Below are 22,802 nucleotides of genomic sequence, written 5' to 3'. Positions count from 1 at the left end.
AACACTTTTTTCTTTAAAAAAAAATTGTATAATTTTGATTAAAAGTCAAAGCTCCATAATTTTCCTAAAACAACAAATAAATAAAAATGGCGGCAACTTGGAACAATAAATGCAACTGCCATCATTTACACACAAAAAAAAGGGTCAAAACAAATCTTTTTCAGTTTTTCTCCCATTTCTTACCCTTTGAATCTCTCTCTTCTCCACCATTTCTTACAACTTCATCCCGAAGCCAAATCAGACCAAACACTTCCCCAACCAGACCAAACACCAAACAATGGAAGTGAAACGTCGGACCGCTCGAACCCTCGTAGCCAAACTGAGCTCAGTTTCCGAACGGACCCGAACCGAGGCTTTGTCCGAATTAAGGCTGATATCTAAACACGACCCAGAGAGCCGACCGTTGATAGCTGAAGCAGGAGCAGTCCCTTACCTTTCTGAAACGCTTTACGGATCTTCTCCGACTTTACAGGAAAGCGCCGCCGCTACTTTATTGAATCTCTCGATTACGTCACGCTCTTCTCTCATGTCCACGCGCGGCCTCCTCGACGCGTTGTCCCACGTGCTAAGCAATTCGCCTTCACCCGCCGCGGTTCAGTCCACCGCCGCCACGCTCCACAGCCTGCTCATCGCTGACGAGTCGTACCGTCCGATAATTGGGTCGAAACGCGATATTCTTTACTCGCTGCTGTCGATTATTACCGCCGCCAACGCGCCGCCGCGGTCAATAAAGGATGCGTTGAAGGCGTTGTTTGGGATCGCGCTGTACCCGTTGAATCGGGCGAGTTTGGTGGATCTCGGGGCGGTTCCCGCGTTGGTGTCGTTGATAGTTAGGGATGCGAGGACGGGGATCGTGGAGGATGCCACGGCGGTGCTGGCGCAGATTGCGGGGTGCGAAGAGAGTGAAGAAGCAATGAGTAAGGCTGGCGGGGTTAGGGTTTTGGGTGATTTGCTGGATGAAGGGACTGGAGCTAGTGCAAGAATAAGGGAAAACGCGGTGGCGGCGCTGTTGAATTTGGCGAGATGCGGCAGCGAGAAGGGGAGGAAAGACGTAAGAGAAATGGGTACTAAAATTATGGAAGGTATTGCTGAGGTGGCGGAGAATGGGAGTGCTAAAGGGAAGAGTAAGGCGGTTGATTTGTTGAAGTTTGTTGTTGATGGAAATGGGAATGGTAATGAGGTGAGGGATTCTAGGTTTAACAATATTAATGATTTGATGAATCATTCTATATGAAGTGTTTTGGATTTTGATTTTTGGCTGTAGACTTAGAGGTGAGTATTTGTTGCGTGTTTATATTTGATGCACTGATAGTATTTAATTTTATACACCAGTCATAAGCTATAGGTTGCCATCTCGTCAAGATTAATATCAATCGATGATAAAGATTGTAGGAATTCTTTGATGAGATAACAAGTTGTTTAATGATGGTGTATAGAGTTATTCATTAACAGTATGATGAATAAAGATTCATTTGTTGTACAAATTAGGGAGGTGAATGGTGTCATTTGGCATAATATCCTTGGTGTGGAAGTCCTTTCCGGTGTAAATTTTTATTGTAAATGATCTTAGTGATATTCTGATATGTAGCTAAAAAATGGAAAGGGAAAATACAAGTTTATGATTGATATGGGGATTCGTTTTTTTTTTTTCTTTGTTCAAGATTATGTGCATGGCCATACTTATGCTGATTGTTTTCTGCATTCCAATTTGAGTTTATGCATGTAAGCTTGTAAATAAGCTCACTCATACCTTCAAGATTTCTTAAAATGGATATTAATCTTCAGGCAGATGCACATTTTTATGAATGCCTATGGAATTGGAACATTTACTATGAAGTCTGCAAATATAAGGACCTGTGAATAGTTTTCCTTAGCGGAATGTTTATGGTTGATGGTCCTTGCTGCCTGGTTTTCATTATAGTACCTTATGGATGTTTAACTGAAACCTGGCTAGAGTTGGGTATGGTAGAACTTGTGGTCTTTTTATCCTTGTCAGCTTAGATAGATTAATAACCTCCTGAAGGCAGCCAATGCTGTTGTGATGTATGGAAGTTTAATATCTATAGAAAGTTCCAAATCTCATTCTTTTTCAAGTTTTTTTTTTCTGTCTAAATGCTCTTCATTCAAGTGGTAATTTGAAGCTGGAATTTCAATCAGTCTAAGTACCATCAATATTATAGAAATAGAAGGCACTGTTCGGTTAATCTAAAAGTGAAATCATGAATAGAGAGAGGATATCATTGGTGGATGAGGAATGTTTAGGAATTAGGATAGAGCAGGTGCCAGCATTGTTCTAAACTGCATTGCCTTGGGTGTGTATCATGCTAACCTCAGCCTGCTTTTCCTAAGAAAACTCTATCCATGAGATTTATTATTTACCTTCATGTTGTTTAGTGCTTTAGGTATTTTAAAATTTATTAATGGGAAGGATCTCCCTTTTTCTAACCTAAAGAGATTTTAGGACCTCTTTTTCCAGATATACCTCCTTGTGATAGTGAAAGCAGGTGGGGTTCAGTGACAATTACGTTAGTGCATTCAACAAGTCAATGATATGTCAACCAGCCTAGTGACAATATTGATTTAACACTTTTCTGCTCGCCAGTCCCTCTGTTATTCCTCCATGAGTAGGTTTAATTTGACTGCAGAGCAAGGCCCCTGTTTTCTAGTATTATTTGTTAGATGTGAAGAATTGTCATTTAGTTGGCCTGTCTGAAGAATTGCTGTCAAGCCTTTGAAAACCAAAACTGCTTAAGGGATGATAAATTAAAATTAAAACCAGATATTGTCATTCTTATGAATTTATTACTATTCAATCATCTCAGTTGACATGTTTGAGAAACTGCTAAGAGATATTGATGAAGTTTGATGCGTTGGCTAGTTTTTAATTCAAATATTCTTGATACCTTCTTTCGCATATTATGTATATCTTCTTTTGATTTCTAGGTCATGGCAATCTTTCTTTACATATGCTTTGTCGGCTTTCAATTTTCTTAATGTCCATGTTTGGTATGGCTGGTGTTTCACGCTCAGCTCTGGGGGATGAGTTTGTGTGTGGTACATTTTATTGATGTGCAGTTGATTATTGGTTCACCAAAGGACAATTGTGGACCTAGTCTTGAAAAATTCCAATCAGTTGAATGGTATTTAGCAAACTTGAATGGCTGAGGGAAGTTCCTACCCCATTGCTTTATGTACACATCAGTGTTGAAATCAGAAGCTGAGAACGTAATGCTTAGAGTTGCATGACATCTTCTAATAAGTCCTTGCAATTTTGCACAAAATACATCTGCAACTGTCTTTATCAAATCCCAGCATTGAACAAGTCCTGAAATTGGAAATCCCTTGGCACAGTGTCTCCAACAGATGGAGGATCATTTATTAGATAGTTGCAAAGTGGGGATTTCTTTTTTGTTCTGTTTCTTTGGATATTTTGCAAGTGGTGATTCATTAATTGAGGGACGTGACACAAACCTATAATTTCATGGCATAGTCACCTGGGTTTCTATGTTGAATGCAAGTCCCTGATTAGCATTGGCAAAGATGAAAAATTCTGTTAGCAGATAACAACTCATTGGAAGCTATATAACAACTCGGTAAAAAATGGATCATTTCAATCCTGGCCATTCAATGGAATCTATAACTGGGTAAAATGTGGATCATTTCAATCCAGTCTATAGACATGGTCAAGAACCTTGAATAGAAATCCTACCAACTTTGTTGAATGAGAACTTATGTAAAGCCAGTTGGATGTTTGCTTAAGATCCCGGACATCCTGGCTACATCAGCATTAATTTGTGAGTTGTTTTCAGAGTTTAATGACAAGAAAGTAATTGGACAACAAGAAACTGGAAATTATGGTGGGAGATGTTGTGACATGAATGCGTAGATGGGTCTCACTCAGACACTCTTGTAATAATGCCAACAATAAAGCATTCATGCTTTCTTGTGAATTGAAGAAAAGAATCCTGCTCGAGGAGAGAGAAAAGTGCAAACGAATGTCAATAACTTTCAAGCACTCAAATCGGTTCAGGTAATTCCTGCTAGGGAGTTCTGATACATCCAGGATTCGTGCCTGGACTGCTGCACTGAGGAGTTTCAACCCCTGTTAACTCCAAGCCAAAAGAAAGAAAAATAGGGTGAAAAGTAGACATGTTGACAAGCAACAAACCAACCCTGTTGATTTTGGAAAAACAGGCTTAGAAAATTATAAATCTGGACTAGCATGAGCAAATGGCAGCCACAATTTTGTAACATTGGAACATTCCAAACTGTCTGCCCATAAGTGGAGAAGGTAACATAATGAATGGGGAACAGACAGAAACACTAAAATTCTTTTGAAGCCGGCAAGAGATAGAAATGAATATTTATCTTGTATGATTACGAATTAGATGTAGGTTGAGAATGTTAGGCAGCTGGTGAAATGTCAACGATGGCTATGAGCTCCTAGTTAGGCTCGGACACTTGGCAGGAAGGCATGTAGTCCTCAACATTGATATGACATGATGGGATGTGTTAAAAGGACGGCATTTTCATTACATATGACTGCAGATGACACGAATGGTTTGCTTACACAGACAGGGAATGATTCCTTTCATCGAAAGGGGTGAACAGTTGATCAGTTTCGTCCGCTCATTTCATCGTAATTAAAAATTAAATGAATTAAATATTTTTAAAAACTTAATCAAAATCAACTAAATTTTTAAAAAATCAAATAAACCAAACGTTGAATTAGTTCGATAGATGGATTCGGTTTAGATNCAAATTCAATATTCGACACCCATTTTTGAAAAAAAAAAATTAAATTTGTCTCTTTTATCTTTTGTAAATTATAATATTAAAATTTATAAATTTTATTTATAATTATAAAATATATAAATAATCTAAATATAAAAAAAAACATAACATTTATCTTTTTATTCACATAATTATATTATTTCACATAAACCATCAAATTCATATTCAAAAGTTTTATATATTTTATAAAAATTTAAAATATAATATAAATGTATATATATAAAATCTTAATTCAATTTTTTAGTCGATTTAATCTAGAAGTTTTAACATTGAGAACCAATCAAATAAATCAATTAAATCAAACTTTTTATATCAATAGACCCAATGGATCAATCGAACGAAACTGATTAACCTAAATTGTAATTAATTTGATCAAATCATTGGTCCCGTCTAATTTCTCTCACCTTTAACGCAGATGTAGATGTTTTTACAATTAATTCCATTCACTTGATGGAATTACCAAAGGGGTTTTGGCTCTAAAAAATGACAAATTTAAAATTTGTTTAAGAATGTGAAATCAATAAAGAGATCATTTCTTTATAAATTAGTATTATGGGACCATTACCTTCTCCTTAAAAATTAATAAAATAAAATGTGTAACGTACACGTACGCGCTTATAAACTTTTCAAAATTTCACAACATATGAGATTAAAATATCCTATTTATTTCTTTATGAAATATTTGACGTGACACTAAGACCTAACCAAGGATTTTAATTTAATCACATTCCAAGCAATTAATTGAGAGAGACAAAAACATTTGGATAAGGCCTGTGGGGAGGAGAGTTAGAATCTGGACTTTTGACAAAAATTTTATGCACTTGGGCATGCAAAAGGCAAAAGAACAGAAGAAAATCCAAAAGGTATTCTTCTTTACAAAGATTGATCTTGCAGGTTAGCCTGGAATCAAATCTTACTGCAAATTGACAACTCATGTTATGGCAATGAAGTTGCTTACTTATCTGGCAAATAACTGGCTACTTGCTCATGAAATCAGAACAGCAAGACTGTATGCTTGTTCCATAGCGATTGCATACTCTCATTTAGGCCCCCATTCCCCAATCTGGTTTATTCTTTGCCGGTATCGCTTCCTCAGCTTACAGTTTGTCAACCATTTTCTTTGGTTGAAATTGGGAAAATTCCATCTCAGGAAGCAACTAGGCTCTGCTTAAAAGCAATTTAGATGCTTTCTTTCCACATCATTCAATGTCATTACATGCTTCATACATTGTTTCAGTCAATTTTTTCTCCAACCGAACAGTGCAAAGAAAAACATCCCAGAACAGGTGACTGAGCTGAACCTAACCATTAGCATCTTCAATTCCGTGGCAATACAATCTATTCTAATTTTGACTAGACACCATCCTGGTGGGGTTTGTTTGGCTGGAAAGCACAATTCAATGAAAGGGTATATGCTCACCCTGTTGTTCTTGGGGAATTTTTCTTCCCCACCGTCAATTCCTTACTTATTTTTGCATCTTTTTTTTTTCTCGACAGATTCAGAACTAGGTGAATGACTTGCCCATCTTATGAAATGGGAATGATAATAGCGATAATGAGCGTGATGGGTGATGGGTGATAACGATACATGTGAAAAAAAACCAATAATTCTCAAAACATTTGTCAGATTTTCCATCAAGAAATTGATCCTTTTAGGTAGGCAATCCACACCTGTTTTATTCCAAAGAGGTAGGTATCCCCATAAATTTATTAAAAAGGTATGGTAAACTAGAGAAGGAAAATATACAATGACCGAAGAAAATGCCTAATAGATAACAATTCTAGGAAGGTCACCTCCAATTTCCTTCTATATATCCCATTTCAACCCTTCCAAAATTACAATTTGTACAAGCTGGCAAATCCCACCATCTGTTTGCCTGGAAAATAAGCAAAAGTTATCCCCAGACAGCTTGGGTTCAGACTTCAAATTTTTCTAAGTTTTGTTCACTAAGGTCTTATCTTGTTGCCTCCAGCTTCACTTCACATGTAACAGTCAAGTCCATGATCATGAAGTGTTGACAAATTTCTTCGACTTCCAGTCTTAGCAAACAGATAATCAAGTAATTAAGATTACATCTTCTGATATAATGTTCCTGTTAAACAAGCAGAAATTGAAAGCCTGGAAGCTCTTAATTGTGCTTTGATTTTGTTACATCATGCTCCAATAAGATACTGCAAAATGATGTAATTATCATCATCATTAGTTGGTATAATTGTGAGGACCATCCTACTTTGGCTTTGGCTTATTTAAAAAACACTAATGGAGCAGCATGTTGGAAATCACCTCCCACCCTTAAGAAACAACCACTTTTCTTTTCTCAAACTGCTTTTCAACTACTTTTCAAATGCTGGCATGCTAGCCCTAGCATGGCATCCTCAACCCCTTGGATTCTGTTCATACTCTCATTCTTTTGAATTTGACCATGAACCGGAGTAAATATGTGTATTATATGGAAGGAAATTTCAAATTCTAGCATTTTCAAGCAATGAGCATAAGTCTTACTGTGACATATTAATATGTCATGATAATATTACGTTGTATAAAATAACAAGTGATATTTAATTATCGATACTTAATCAATTATTAATTACAATGATTTATTTAATTCAAAATAAAAATATACAAATTTAATTAAACGTAATAAAAAATAAATATTTATTTAAATATTTTTGAATAATTTAGAAATTTTTTTAAGTACTTTGCCATTTTCCTTTTAATGAAAATTTGTATTCTGACACTTGTAATTCATGATGAAACCAATACCCTAAATTATGATTAAATTGTTTTAAATTCTAATGTTTTTCTGTAAGAATATATTCTGTTTGGATAAGAATAATAATTCTTATATGATCTTCAACATGCTTGCTGTCGCCACAGTTTTTCAAAATTTGATTCTTTACAAATACATTGCTTGAAAAGGGAAGGATTTAGAGGTGGGGGCAACAGGCGTAGATGCCTCCACTCACATCCTACCAAGCTTGTAGTGTATTTATAAAGATATTCAATTTCTAAATAAAAATAATAGTTTTTCCTTGATTAAATTTGAAAAAAAAAATTGGGTATAAATTAAAAATAATTAGATATAATTCAAGAAAATCCATAAAATACATATCTATAACCACTCAACCTAAAACTTTATAAAATCTAATTTATGTAAGCACATTAGGCTTGGCAAACTTGAGAAATTAATGATCTACTATATATTGGTTTCTCTCGGTTACTTTTTAGTACATTTGTCACCATCATTTTTTATTGATATAATATCTTTAAAATTTTTTGAATTATTTAAGATAATTTAAATAAATTTTTATTCATCTATTACGTTTAATTAAGTTCATTTACTTTTCTTTTGAATCAAATAGGCTTTTATAACTAGTAATTGACTAATTGTTATTTGTTAAAATATCACTTACCATTTTATATCTATATGACATTAATATGAAAAGATGAAAAATATCATGTAACTATGTTATTATGTCACATTAACATATAACATCATTCTCCATTATAATAGATCAGTATGTCAAGTCAATGTCACATGTTATAGAATGACAAGTGATATTTTAATTAACAATACATAATCAATTATTAGTCAATAAGAACTTATTTAGTTTAAATTAAAATAAAACTATAAAAATTAAATTAAATAAAATAAAAAATAAAAACTTATTTGAATGGTCTTGAATAATTTAAGAAATTTCTTTAATATTATGCTATTGTTTATAACACGATCAAAGGATCTCTAAATTTTGTTTAGACCCATATCTTAAAACACACTCTCCATACCATAGACTAATTACTCTTTTAATAGGAGATTAATTACTTATTCAATGAATAGAGATAGCTAGGGTTTTAATTTTAGACCACTCTAACGATCAATAATTCCATGTCCAAAGCAATTTAACTATAATATTTAAACGCCAAGTGGTGGGTTTACTTTATTCTATAGGTAAAAAAGAAACAAAATAATGCTAAACTTAATTATATTAGACAAAAAACAATTATATTAAAAAAACTTAATTATTTTACACTAAACCTAATTATATTAGAAAAAATTTAATTATTTTAGGAAGAAAAGAAAAAAAACTTATTATATTATATTAGTAACAAACTAAATTATATTAAAAAACTTAATCATTTTAGAAAAAAAAGAAAAAAACTTAATTATATTATATTAGAAAAAAACCTAATTATATTAAAAAAACTTAATTATTTTAGAAAAAACTTAATTTTTAAGAAAAATATTAAAACCTTAATTATTTTAGAAAAAAAAAGAAAAAAACTTAATTATATTATATTAGAAAAAACCTAATTATATTAAAAAACTTAATTATTTTAGAAAAAAAGGAAAAGCTTAATTATATTAAAAAAACTTAATTTTTAGAAAAAAGGGCAAAACTTAATTATATTAAAAAAAGCTTAATTTTTAAGACGCTAGAAGGAGGGCTTGAACCTCCGACCTTGTGGTTAACAGCCACACGCTCTAACCAACTGAGCTATTCCAGCGATCTAGCGGTTAAGGCATTTTAAAGATAAATCAATTAGTTTTTATTTCGGTTAAAATAGATAAATATCATCATTCCTTTTATCTTTCACTGAATACAATCTTGAGAGATGATGATTCAAATTTGACTCTTCCATTAACAACTACAACTAGTCGACAATCGTCATGTTATTTGTAGCTTTTCTCTCCACCCATGCATAAGGGAAAGTAGGTGATGGCTTTTCCTTTTCCCTTACCTAGTCCTAAGCTTGGCATCGAATCAAGAATGAAAAACTTGAAATCTCAAAATTTTCTTGAAGAAGAAGATACACCAATGGGTCATTTTTTTTTTGTTTTTGAAGATTAAAAGCATTTCCATTAAAGCAGGGTGAAATCTCCTATGTACACAAAAAGAAAGGGACTAGGAGAAACTTGGTCCAGGTGCCCTTCCTGAAGCTTGGCATACAAAAAAGCCAGCTGAAAACAAAATACTATACAACTACAAAATATTGATATTAGCAAGACTCAAAAGAAGTTACAGTCACTCTTAACAGCCAGAAAAGGCGAAGGGAGAGCAAGAATGACAAACATGGCCATTTTGGATGTTTCTCCCTCTTGCAAATCCATACACAAGCAAAACAACCCAAAAAGCTGTCGGCCTTATCATGCAAAAAGTGATCTGCACCAGCAACATAGCAATAAACACAGTCAAAAGCATGCCCAATCACTCGAGCAGTTATGGGAACACCAATGGGTCATTGCTATACCAATTAATAATGTATATGACATTACTTTACATAAATTTAGATATATTAAAACCAAAATTTTTACGAAAATGTTACAGCAAGCACTTTTATTCTCTGAATAGTAACCATCTAAATGAATAAATAACTTTGATAATTGCACCAAAAGTTTTTTGGATTAAACCCTTTTTGTCCCAGCTTTCCTCTAAAAAAGCCTAATTTACATGGTGGGGCTCTTATATTTTGTATATATGCTTAAGAGGAAAAAGAACAATGCACGGTGATTTTGGTACCTTTTAAATTTTTAAAAAAAGAAAACCCATAAGAGTGAAATGCAATTTTGGTCTAATTTTTTTTTGTTAAATTTCGTTAATTTATATACTGATTGCTTGATTTGTATTTGGTTGATTCTTTTTCTTTCGGAAGTTATAATTATTTTATATATATTGAAAATTATTTAATTGTAATTGTAATTTTTACTCGTATTTATGATTTTATAAATAATAAATATAATGCAAGATGTGATCCAGATATTTACTTATTAGCATGTTGGTGATTATCAAAGACCAATGCTAAAGACAATTGCATTAAAGTTTGAATTTTATTTTTTTATAAAAAATAATTTAGGCATAATATCTAAAAAAATTCTTAAACTATTTAAAAAATTTTTTAGTCTTTTATTATGTTCAAGTAAATCCTTATATTTTGCTTTTGAATTAAATAAGACTAACAATTGATTAATCGTTGTTAGTAAAATTATCACTTATCATTTTATATCATATAAAGTTAATATGGCATGATGATATAATTATGTGACATTTTCACCATTCACGTAAATGTTACATTAAGCCTTGTGGGTATAAAATAATAAGTAGCGTTTTTAGTAATGATCTAAAATAAAAGTACATAAACTTACTTGCACTCAAACATTTAACTTATTGGTTGATGCATGATTTCCTTCTTAAAAAAAATAAGATTCAAATCTCCTTTTCCCCAAATTTTTTTTAAAAAATACATGAACTTAGTTGAATACAATAAAAAGAATAAAAGTAAAATATCCTAGCCTCCAAAGTTTTAACTGTAATTCTATGCGGGTCTATTAGCATTTGAAATAGATAATCCTCCTCAAAAGAATATATTTCACTAGATACATAAGTCCATTCGGCTATTAGTATTTTGGTAAAATACCCTTATCTTCCTAAGTTTTAATCTAAATTTCAAGTGGGTTCATTTTTGAAATGGACACTTTGCTCCCAAAAAAATATCTTCCGCTAGACACATAGTTCCAACCGTTAGTCAACCGTTAGTGTTTCAATTAGTTTGATGACATGACAATATTGAAATGATAATTTTACCCTTTATTTTAAAAATTACTCTTATATAATTTTGATTAATTTTTTAAATTTTTTTAAAAAATATAATATTTTTTTAAAATTAATAAAGAAAAGAGAGCATTTTAATCTTTTCATAATCTCTGTTAACGGTGTTCACACTTTTGAGACAAAATGTCTATATCAAAAACTAATGGACCTATTTGAAATTTCGATTAAAATTTAGGGATGTAGGGGTATTTTACCCTTAATATTTTCATTAGTTTGATAACGTGGTAATATTTCAGACAATTTTACTTTTCATTAATTTAAAAATTATCACATTATATAAACTATAAATTTTTGTGATAATATTTCTCAAACAATTTTACTCTTAATTAATTTTAAAAATTACCGCATTATATAAACTACAATTTTTCATTTAAAAAAATTTTTTTTCTCCTATTAAAAAAAAATCTCTTTACCTTACCTCTCGTTGAGCAACCACCTTGTGGCTGGATCTAGCCAAGGAGTGCTAAATCTGGCCAGATCACCTCCTTGAAGGGAGCGCAAGATTCATGCTCCCTAAGGGACTGTGGATCTGGGGAGCATCACGCTCTCACTGGAAAGATCTAATTGGATCTGGCATTCCACGGTTAAATCTACTCACAGGGTGGTCGGCCGATATAAGGGAGTGTTACTAGCAGGCTTGAGAGAAAGGAAAATATATAATGAAAAAAGTTGAGAAATAAGGGTATTTTAGATATTTTATGTATATTTGCCCATTAACGCTGTTTACAAGTTTAGAGTGGATTGTTCATTTCGAATACTAATAGACTTTTGTGAAATTATAACTAAAATTTAGAGAAGTCAAGATATTTTACTCAAAAAATAATTTGTTTAAATTTTTTAAATAATTTAAAAAAAAAATTTAAACATTATATCAGCAATTTATATTATTGTAAAGTCATTTTATCTCTTTTCTTTATCATTTATTCACAACATTAAATTCCATTTCAAATCACTTCTTTTCATTTTACTTCGATAATTTCCTTTGCTTTTTCACCTCTTCTCAATCCAAACACATTAATAACTTTCAATATTCAAAGGCCGAGCATTTTGCTTTACCTAATTTCTATGTATAAGAAACAGAGGAAACGAAAAATGAATGCAAAAAATTAAAGTTGTAACCCTAGGGATGCAGGCATTACCAACTCCCACGGCATGGATCAGACCCTTGACTGTGCTTTAGGCTCTTTTCCGAGTCATGTTATTGTCACTGGGCGTGCTTTTCCATTATAAGAGTGACCATATTTCTTCATTGTGTACTATCATGAATGGTCCCAAACATAACTGGTCAAGGACCTGGCTATCCGTCGATTTCTTAAGTTCGGTCCGACTCGAGTCAGGTTTGGATATAAATTTTTAGTTCCGAACTTAACTTAGTTTGAATCGATTGCGTTATTTTTTAAAATAAATAATATATATTTATTTATTTTTAATTTTAAATATATTCAAAAATATATAAAATGATATTTTTTTAATATTTTAATAATATAAATAATAAAATATTATTACATGAGTAGATCAAGTCGAGTTCGACGTTTAGAAATGTTCAACCCGATCCACGAATATCAAATTTATGTTCTTGTCTACCTGGGGACCATTGACTTGATTGAGTGCTTTATAAGATGTAGTCAAACCACATGAAAATAAGCAGAGTTTGTCATTGAGAATGTATGAAAAAGTTCGGCATGAAACCTTGCATAATTAAAGCTAGACTTTTGAATTCAATTTTTCTATGAGCTAGAAAAAAATGGGCAATCTAAGGGTTTTATAGACGTAATTTTGGATTATATAATTATTTTTTTGGTTAACATTCAAATTCAATATCTCAAATGATTTAAAAGTCCAAGTATTAACTGTTAGAGCGTCTCGTTTATAAGTATATAAAGTTATCAAATTGAAATTTAAAATTCAAATCGTATTAAGAAAGTAAAAAAAAAAATTTATTAGGGTAAATTGACCAAAACAATTACGATAAGTGTTACGAGTATATATTTTTAATTTAAAAAAATGCTTAATAGGTAAAAAAAACTTATATTTATATATTTAAGATTTATTCTATCTCTAACTAATGTGAGATCTACAACATTAAGTATGTCAAAAGAGAGAAAATAGGGATTAAAAGGGCTTTAAAGGGAGAGTTTTGTTAACAATTTGACCAAGAAGAAAGAATGCATGGGGCAACTTGATGTGGCACACTCTAATTGGGCAACCAATAACCAGCAAGAATCAAAAATGCCCAATTGAAGAATATGTCCAGCACAAAGCAATTGCCTAACAAAAAGTCTTATATCCTACTCTAGTCTTATGGCATACTCTAATGGCAAATGAATCCACCGAAGGTAGCAAAAGGGACACACAAAAAGGCGAAAAGGCAAAAGCTCAAAAGAGGGCTGGAAAAGGGAGGGAGAGAGGGGGAAGGCCAAGTCTCTTAGTGACCCAAAGTACAATGGGTGGTGAACGGTAGAGAAAGAAATGGTAAAAAAATTTTTTGGGGGGATGATGGGATATTGGGAGGGAGAGAGTGGGTGACAGACCCACGTGAGTGACCCACCACCACCACCACTACCACCACTCTAATAGGGCCAGTGGATTTCTTGGTTGGCTTCATATCAACGCTAACAGCCAAAATAACCCAACCACAGCAATAAAACCAACATACCCACAAATAAGATAACACCACCCTCTCTCTCTCTCTCTAAAACATAAAGACTAAAGTGAAAGATAGAAAGAAAGCAAATACAAAAGTTAAGAGGTTACTATCATTAACTCATTTGACAAAGCTACCACTTTTCTTGGTTGCCCACTAACCCCTATGCCCCTTCCCTTTCCTTTCCCTTCTCTAATGCTAGTGGCTCTCTTTCTCACTCTCACAATCTCACCTTCACTCTCGCCCTTTGGTTGCCCACTAGTTCTAGCCTAGCCCCTCCTTTCCCCCCCACCCCTACCTTTTTCTCTCTCTCTCTCTAATGCTAGTGGTTCTCTCATTACCCTCTCTTTCTACCCCACAAAGACTTTTGTGAGCTTAAACTTCTTTGATGGTGTGTATACATGTTAACAGCTAAACTAGAGATAAAGTTATTTGGGTTTAGCATGGGGAGAGATGGACAAAGAAACTAACCAAGAAAACCCATCTCTCCTCTCTAATAATAACGCCAATAGCATCACCAAAGAAGACTGTTCACCTAAAAAACATCCTGGAAGCACTGCGGTGATTGGTGGTGGTAGTGGTGGTGGAGGCGGCGGTAGCAACGACAGGCTTAAACGTGATGAATGGAGTGAAGGAGCCGTTTCGAGCTTACTTGAGGCTTACGAGAACAAATGGGTGCTTAGAAATAGAGCCAAGCTCAAGGGTCATGACTGGGAAGATGTTGCACGCTATGTTTCGGCTCGTGCTAATTGTACCAAGTCTCCAAAGACCCAAACTCAGTGCAAGAACAAGATCGAGTCCATGAAGAAGAGGTATCGATCAGAGTCTGCTACTGCTGATGGATCTTCTTGGCCTTTGTATCCACGGCTTGACCTTTTACTTCGTGGCAGTGCACCTCCTCCTCCACAACCACCACTACAGCTGCAGCCACCATCAGCAGTGCCTCAAGCACCTGCTCCACTTTCCACTAACCCTCCTTTAACGTTGTCAGAGCCCTCCATGGTGGTGGTGCTGCAGCATCAACAACCACCACCACTACCACCACCATCTATCCCTCCCCAGGTTCCTGGAACTGCACAAAATTCGCATGGGTCCAATGGTGTTGATAGGATACCCAAGGTCAGTAAGAATTATCTTTGCCTACTGTGTTTGTTATAGTAATATATGTTATCCCTGGATAAAATTTTTAACCCCCAAAACTCCTTGAATAAAGTTAAATTTATTTATATGGATCATTAGTATTACTTTTTGAATAACTTCATGAAGATAATCTTGTAAGAGCATGATGCATGATGAACAAAAAAATACAAAAGAAGATGATTTCAGTAGAATTTTAAGTTTTTATCTTCACTTGATATGATGTAATTACTAAGTTACAGTCCTATTTTCAGAAAAGTAAATGCTAGTCAAAAACAGAAAGGTGAATGTGTATATTAATAAAGGTATGCAACCATTTTTGATATAGAACACCTATGCTTTTAACTACACTTTCGATGAGGGGTGGCAGCTTTAAAATGAAACAAAAATCATTGCAGACAACGTACAAATTTGTTCTTTTCAGAAAAACCATTTTAACATGTTTCCCATGGTTAACTCTTGTAGATTAAGCAATAAAACCGTTTTGGCTAAGAACATTGCTGGCCTCTTTCCTAACAGGAGGATGGAGCAGGAACGAAATTGTCAGACCATCTGTCGGACAAGGTTGCCATGGAGACAGATAGCAGCACACCAGCTCTTTACAGTGACAAGGAAAAGCTCAGGTCCAAGAAACTGAAGATGAAAATGGAGAAAAAGAAGAGGAGGAAAAAAGAGGAGTGGGAGATAGCTGAGAGCATTCGGTGGCTAGCAGAAGTAGTACTGAAGTCGGAACAAGCAAGGATGGAAACCATGAGAGAAATAGAGAAAATGAGAGTTGAAGCTGAAGCTAAGAGAGGTGAAATGGACCTCAAAAGAACTGAGATCCTTGCCAACACCCAATTGGAAATTGCTAGGCTCTTTGCAGGGTCAAGTAAAGGAGTTGATTCTTCATTACGGATTGGAAGAAGTTGATGATGATTAGTGAAAGCTAATTATATATATGTATGTATAGAATTGTGTATTGACAATGAACAAGGGAGTGGCAGAAAGAGGGGAACTTTTGGAGTTAAGGGTTCATGAGGAAGATATTTAACTTGTAATACGCTAATTAATTAGATAAAGAAAATGGGGTAGGTAAATAGCAATTTCTACCTCAATTTCAGCTTCTCTTATAGAGAAATGTTTTAAGTATATTTATGCAAAGAAAATTGTACCTGCATCATATAGTAAATGGATGTATAGTACAAGAAGTTTTTAATTTATTAAGAAAAATCTAAGACTTGCTTTAGAAGTGAAGAATATGCAGCTTATTTAATTTTGCATATTCCACTTCAATTAAATTCGAAGCTCTATCAGTTTTCATGTTATGTATTGACTGGTTTTGTATCAATTCCATGTTTCAATGGCCTGTTAAAGACAAAGTATTTCTTGTCTTGTTTTCCACTATGTACATATGTTTGACTCAAGTGGAGGGGGATGGAGAGAAAAGAAACAATTATAATTAAAAAAAAAGAAAAAAAATTCAAACTCAATTACTTATATATATATATACCAATTATTAAACCAAATATTCAAGTGTCATATTAGGTATTATCTGTTGTTTTGTTTAACAGAAAATACAAAAATAAATCAATTTAAGGATTAAAATAATTATCTATTGGAATATATTTAAGTCATAATATCTAAGAAAAAACTTATGAAATATTCAAAATATTCAAAAGGTCCTTATTTTTTTATTACATTCAATTAAGTCCTTATATTTTTATTTTAAATCAAATAAGTTCTTATAACCAATAATTGATTAACTGTTCTTAATTAAAATATCACTTGTCATTTTATACTATGTGACGTTGATGTGACATATTGACATATCATAGTGGATGATGACATGGCATGTTGATCTAACATAATAACATCGTCATATGGTATTTTCATCTTGCATGTTAATGTCACGTAAATATAAAAATGGTAAATAATATTTTAACTAATGACAACCAATCAACTGTTAATCATTATTGACTAATGCTTTGGACTTAATGCTTGCAAAATCTTGAACATTGTTGATGTCTCTAGTTATAGGCTTTTGACATCTAGTTTGCATAATATTTTGGTGGGAGATACTACACTACAAATTCCAATCAAAGTCAATTATAACCGGTAGAAACTTATTTTTGAATTGTGAAAATGTAAGATTCAATGGTTTTGTTTTTGATTTAGGACTTGATGATTAATTTGTTTTGTTAGGTTAGGCAAAGGGCCAATTTAAAAACTTGCTCCAGCAAGTTGTTGAATGAAGCGATTTCATAATTTTTTATTTCAAAAAATCGTTAATTATAAAAGTCTATTTGACACAAAGTTAAAGTATAAAGACTTTAATAAATGCAATAAAAAAATAAAAATTTATTTAAAATTTTTTAAATAATTTAAAAAACTTCCATGTATTATGCCTATATTTAATATAAATATCGTAGGGTATCTGCATATGAAAATCACTATCAGTATCTTTTCCTTTTAGCCAATTTAAACCATTATCTACATTCCCCTTTTATGGTCCAAAGAAACTTTCACAACTTTTTATTTCCTTAGTGAGCATCCTTGACTTTTGCTAGTAATTAATTCTTTACGAATAATATCTTCTTCCATGTGTGGATACTTATAAAACAATATCTAAGCATTAAGAAATAAACAAAGCAAGTAATAGTATCTTACTCTATAATTTTTAATTTATCAAATGCTTCATTTCCTTCAGATTCTGTGATCACTTATGCATTTATACATATGACAAATGATATGCATAAGCAAAAGCTGCCTCATTATTATGGGTCCTCATTTTGTCATAGCTTTTGATTTACCTTTTTATTTAATGATTTACTTTCATTTATGTATATGTATGTGTGTGGGTATATAAATATATATATATATATATATTAAATATTAATTAATTTGTTTAGCTGATGATAATATCAAATTGAATCAGTAATAAAGGAAACTCATTTTGGATCTAATAAAACCTATTTGATATCTATTTAATTCATTTTTTTACCCATATATTATTTTATTGCATTATAATATATTTATACATATATATATACATACATACATATATATATATATATATATATTTGTCGTATTTGATTGATTCACAATGGAAAAATATAGAAAAAGAGAAGTGGGCTGATCACTTGTTGAGAGCATCTATATTATGCATATTCTAAATGGAAAAACGCCCTTTGTTGACGCTAATCAACTTCGATTAAAACTGCTTTTGTTTGACGCCACTTGATTTCTAGGTCACAACTCCAGTGATAATGAAATGTGAATAAAAATCAATCCCTAGATTTGAGTCACGATTGCGTTTTCTTATATAAAAAAATGCCTATATTTATTTTTAATGAAAAAATTCTTTATCAATCGATTCTTATTGAAAATGATAATTGATATAAGTAAGGTCATTCAATTATATTACAAGTGTTTGATATCGGTCTGATAAAAGTTAAAAAGGGGTATCATGTGTTAATTTGATGAAAAAAAAATACATAATATGTCTAAATATAAAATAACAAATTATTTTTGATAAAATTTTTTGTTGAAAATTCATCAAAAATACCTGATAGAACACAACAGAATAATTCATACAAAATTTTGTCGAAAATGTAATTTCAATCTCAAAAAGTTGCTTTTTCAAATGTAAAAACACGTTGGGAGGTACTTTGGAAAATACCAAATTGGAAGAGTGTTGGGAATTAAAGTTAAAGCACTTTCCAAGCTCGATGCCTAACTCACCCTAAGGCCTAAATTGTGGTTAACTTTCGCCTATATGCTTTGGTTATAGCCTTATATGCCCACACTACCTTTATTAAGTACTTCACCTCTCCTATTAGATAATTAGAATTAGAATTAGACGACCTTTCCTATCACTATTTCAAATCGGTAATTGTTATGTTCGGTATAATGGTACTTGTGATACTTAATTACAAAGATCATCTACAACAAAATATCATTATCTTTTTTTTTCTTTAAGGATTAAAGTAAAATTTATCATTATATTATGATTTAATATATTGAATTTAATTTATCACTATAATTTAATTTTATTAAAATTTTTTTTTGAAAGGCAATAGCTATGATTGTAAAAGAGGACCATAGGTGAACTAGTGGCCTCAATGAGTTCGTACAAAGCATTCAGTTGATGCTAAAAGGGAAACAAAAGTTCCTCTCCAACTGCAAGGCAAAAAGGCAGTTGGGGAATCACAAATCCTAGCCACAAAAGGAGCAGAAAAAGTGAATTACATGAGATGGAACTAGCCAATAACCACGAAGAAATCCGCTTGACGGAGGAGACCAGATTTTTCCAGGTTGTCGGCCATGTCATTAGCATTCCTTGGGATGTGGGTGATACTCCAATTAATGAGATTGTGTTTAAGCGACTCGATCTGAAATAGGGTAGGCCTCATTCTCCATGGTAATGAATGAGGGGAGTTAATTCATTTAACAACGTTTGAAAAGTCACTCTCAATGATCAAAGGATGGGAAGAGGACTATTGAGAAGCCCAGAATGTAAGGAAGCCTTCCTTGGCAACAAGGAGTTCGGCTGAGTTTGAGTCTGTGACTCCAACAAATTTAGAGAAGAGCATTTTGATTGAACCATTGCTGTCTCTGAGAACCCCACCAATCCCGGCATTGCCTAGACATCCACAGGAAGCTCCATCGATGTTGTATTAAAAAGGTTAGAGGGAGGGCAGGCCCACCAAGCAGTGACCGAAGGTGGTTTCGGTTTACCAACAACAATGGCTAGGTTAGGAGAGCGGAAAATGTCAAAGTGGGAGGAGTTGAGGATGGCCATTTTGCTTTGGCCCACAAGGCAATTCTCGTACGAGCTATGTCGAAAACTTGATTATCGTCCCATTGTTTGCCATTGAAAACAATGTCATTTCAAAAAAGCCAAATAGACCAAAAAAATGGCGAAGAAACTAAGCCTCCATAATGGCATTTTGCTTGGGGGTATGAGAGAGTCATTCCAAGCTTGGAAGCAAATTGAGGGGTCTTGATGTCTAACCCAGTTGATGCACCACAAACTTGCACTACTTGGTCCCAATTAACCAAGATTCCTGGCAAGTGAAAACAAAAAGGTTGACAGCTTCGGGGATACGAATGACAGAGGATACAGCTGGTGGAGGTGGGAGAGATCATGCCTCTTTTAACAAGTTTAGCCTTCACTGCAAGTTTGCCTTTAAGAACCAGCCAGCAAAAAGCCTCCACTTTATGGGGAGCGAGGCTAGTCCAAACCTACTTCCAAATTCTAGAAAAGGAACCTTGAGAGCTAATGGTAATATTATAGGAGTTAGCAAAATAGAACCTGTTAGTGGAGCTTTCCCAGATAAGTTTGTCATCAAAGTTTTCCCCAAATGATTTGCGGTTGATGACAAAAAGGAAGTCTTGCCATTGATCAACCTCCCAACCCAAGAGAGGATGACGGAGTTGGATATACCATCTCCAGATATGGTTAGGCCAATTTCCAAACTCTTGAACCACCCCTATTTTTGTTATTGGAAAAGGCATAGATCTTTGGGAAAAAGTATTTGAGAGTCACATTACTTATCCACCTATCATTCTAGAAGTCAACACGTTTACCGTTGCCAATACATATGCTAAAACCAGAGTTGGGGACAGTGTGAAAGCTATTGGAAGAATTCAGTGGGCTAACTATGTTTTTTCATAATTTAGAGCACTTGTTAGAAAACTCATTGGGAGGGAAGCCTACGGTGGTTACCGCCGGTTTTAGCATCAATGAGAGATCTCCAAAGGTAGTCCAGTTCATTTTCGCAGCGCCAGACCCATTTATTAAGTAAAGCTCGGTTTTGGAGTTGTAAATTAATAACACCGAGGCCACCGAGAGGTTTAGGGAGGCATACTGATTCTCAGTTGGCAAGGTGGATCTTTCTCGAGGGCGACGATCCGCTCCAAAGGAACCTCCGTTGCAGCCTTTCAAGCTTATCTCTAACTCTTGCAGGAATGTGAAATAGAGACGTAAAATAGATTGGCAAGCTAGAAAGGACCGAGTTAAGAATGGTGATTCGACCTCCCATGGAGAGCTTTCTAGCTTTCCAGCATGAGAGGCGAGCTTCAAGTTTATCAATCACCGGTTGCCAGGCATGAAGGGAACTCTGGCTGGCACCAAGAGGGATGCCAAGGTACGAAGAAGGTAGAGAGTCAGTTTTGCAGTTGATGATTGTTGCCCAGTCAGCGAGAGTAGATTGGCCAATGCCAACCCCGTAGAGAAAGCCCTTATGAAAGTTGATGTGAAGACCAATGATGATATGGAAGCACCAAATGACTCTTCTAGTGTTGAGTAAGATGTCCAAATCTGCTTGGAGGGTAAAGGCTGTATCATCGGCGTATTGGAGGTGGCAGATTTCCAGATCACTATTGCTCATTTTGAAGGGCTTGATCAATTCCTTTTCGGAAGCTTTGTTAATTAAAATACTCAAGGCTTCTCCAACAAAGTTGAAAAGGAAAGGAAGAGATGGGGCAGCCCTTACGTAAGACTCATTTCATCTTAAATTGGCAAGTAGGAGCAACGTTAACAAGAATCGAGATGTTAGCGGACGAGATGCAGGCTTGGATCCATGCCCTCCATTTACTATCAAAGCCCATTTCATCATGACAAGGTCAAGAAAAACACAATAAAAGGACTTTTCAAAGTTGATCTTGAAAAAAATGCCACCCTTTCTATCTTTTTTCATGGAGCAATGACTTCATTAACAATTAAGGCACAGTCGAGGATTTACCATCCCTTGTTACTATAAGATTTCAATGATTTTGGAGAACAAGTAATGGAATTAGAATATTTTATTAATGCAAGTGGCAATTTTGTTAATTTATTTATTTTTATTCAAAAATCAATAAAACTAAAAATACAACGACAAAATTCAATGCAATTCAAATACAATGGTAAAATTTAAAATTGACCAAAAAATAGTGATAAATTTGGTCTTTAACCTTTTTTTTTTTAATACAGTTGTATTTGGTATAACTATATGCTAAAAACTCAAAGATCAATAGTATAAAATATCTTAAATAACCTAATTAGAAGTTAAACTCATCAAGACTTAAATCTTCTCTCCCTAATTTAAGAGAGAGAGAAGATCTTTTTGTGAGAACTTAAAAAGAAAATACTTTGTTTATACCAAATAAATTATTTTGGTATACTCTTCTTATAATAGAGAAGAAATTTTGGAGTGATCACTCCAAATTAAAAACTAGTTGAAACAACAAAATAAGATGATATATAACCCTGCCTATTGATTTTTTTTTAAAAAAAAAATTGGGTAGGTCTTAACCAATGAGATAGAACTAAAGAGGACCACCAAGCACTTGTCATTGATACAACTTCTTTTACCTTTTGAAATACATTGGATTTTAATAAATTAAGATGCACCTACTATTAAACTAAATATTCAAATGCATATAAGTCTACTTTTATAAGTAATTAATTAGTTTAGTTTAAATGTTTAATTGAATGTCAAATTTTCAATATTTTGCTAAAGTTTTAAATTGATTCTTCCAATTTAGTTGATTTCTCATGGGATATGCTTTCCTTTTGTCATCAAACAAGTAGGAAGTAATATATATATGCATGCCATGCTTAACTTTAATTTTAGTCTCTGGACTTTCCTTC

General features: G+C 33.3%; 3 protein-coding genes and 1 non-coding gene across 4 annotated transcripts; 2 read left to right on the top strand and 2 right to left on the bottom strand.

Moving 5' to 3' along the window:
• Positions 125–1,626, top strand: LOC18587175 (U-box domain-containing protein 11). Its single transcript, XM_007010871.2, has one exon. It carries the CDS (start codon positions 278–280, stop codon positions 1,232–1,234), a length of 957 nt encoding a protein of 318 aa, XP_007010933.1. The 5' UTR covers positions 125–277; the 3' UTR covers positions 1,235–1,626.
• TRNAN-GUU lies at positions 9,228–9,301 on the bottom strand. The gene has a single exon. It is a non-coding gene; the product is annotated as a tRNA-Asn (tRNA).
• On the top strand, positions 14,191–16,497 carry LOC18587174 (trihelix transcription factor ASIL1). Its single transcript, XM_007010870.2, has 2 exons — positions 14,191–15,166; positions 15,704–16,497. The coding sequence occupies exons 1-2, from the start codon at positions 14,501–14,503 to the stop codon at positions 16,094–16,096; spliced, it is 1,059 nt and encodes a 352-aa protein (XP_007010932.1). The 5' UTR covers positions 14,191–14,500; the 3' UTR covers positions 16,097–16,497.
• LOC18587173 lies at positions 21,043–21,558 on the bottom strand. The gene has a single exon (XM_007010869.2). The coding sequence runs from the start codon at positions 21,556–21,558 to the stop codon at positions 21,043–21,045; it is 516 nt and encodes a 171-aa protein (XP_007010931.2).

The sequence above is a fragment of the Theobroma cacao genome, chromosome 10, assembly GCF_000208745.1.
Source record: "Theobroma cacao cultivar B97-61/B2 chromosome 10, Criollo_cocoa_genome_V2, whole genome shotgun sequence".
NCBI lineage: Eukaryota > Viridiplantae > Streptophyta > Magnoliopsida > Malvales > Malvaceae > Theobroma > Theobroma cacao.
The sequence above is the reverse complement of the archived record's forward strand: the minus strand, read 5'-3'. Positions and strand labels throughout refer to the sequence as shown.

Excerpts from the sequence above, each read along its gene's own strand:
- LOC18587175 (XM_007010871.2), top strand. The coding sequence starts at position 278 with ATGGAAGTGAAACGTCGGACCGCTCGAACCCTCGTAGCCAAACTGAGC.
- LOC18587174 (XM_007010870.2), top strand. The coding sequence starts at position 14,501 with ATGGACAAAGAAACTAACCAAGAAAACCCATCTCTCCTCTCTAATAAT. Across the intron at positions 15,167-15,703 it reads GTGTTGATAGGATACCCAAG|GAGGATGGAGCAGGAACGAA; the intron begins GTCAGTAAGAAT and ends CTTTCCTAACAG.
- LOC18587173 (XM_007010869.2), bottom strand. The coding sequence starts at position 21,558 with ATGAGCAATAGTGATCTGGAAATCTGCCACCTCCAATACGCCGATGAT.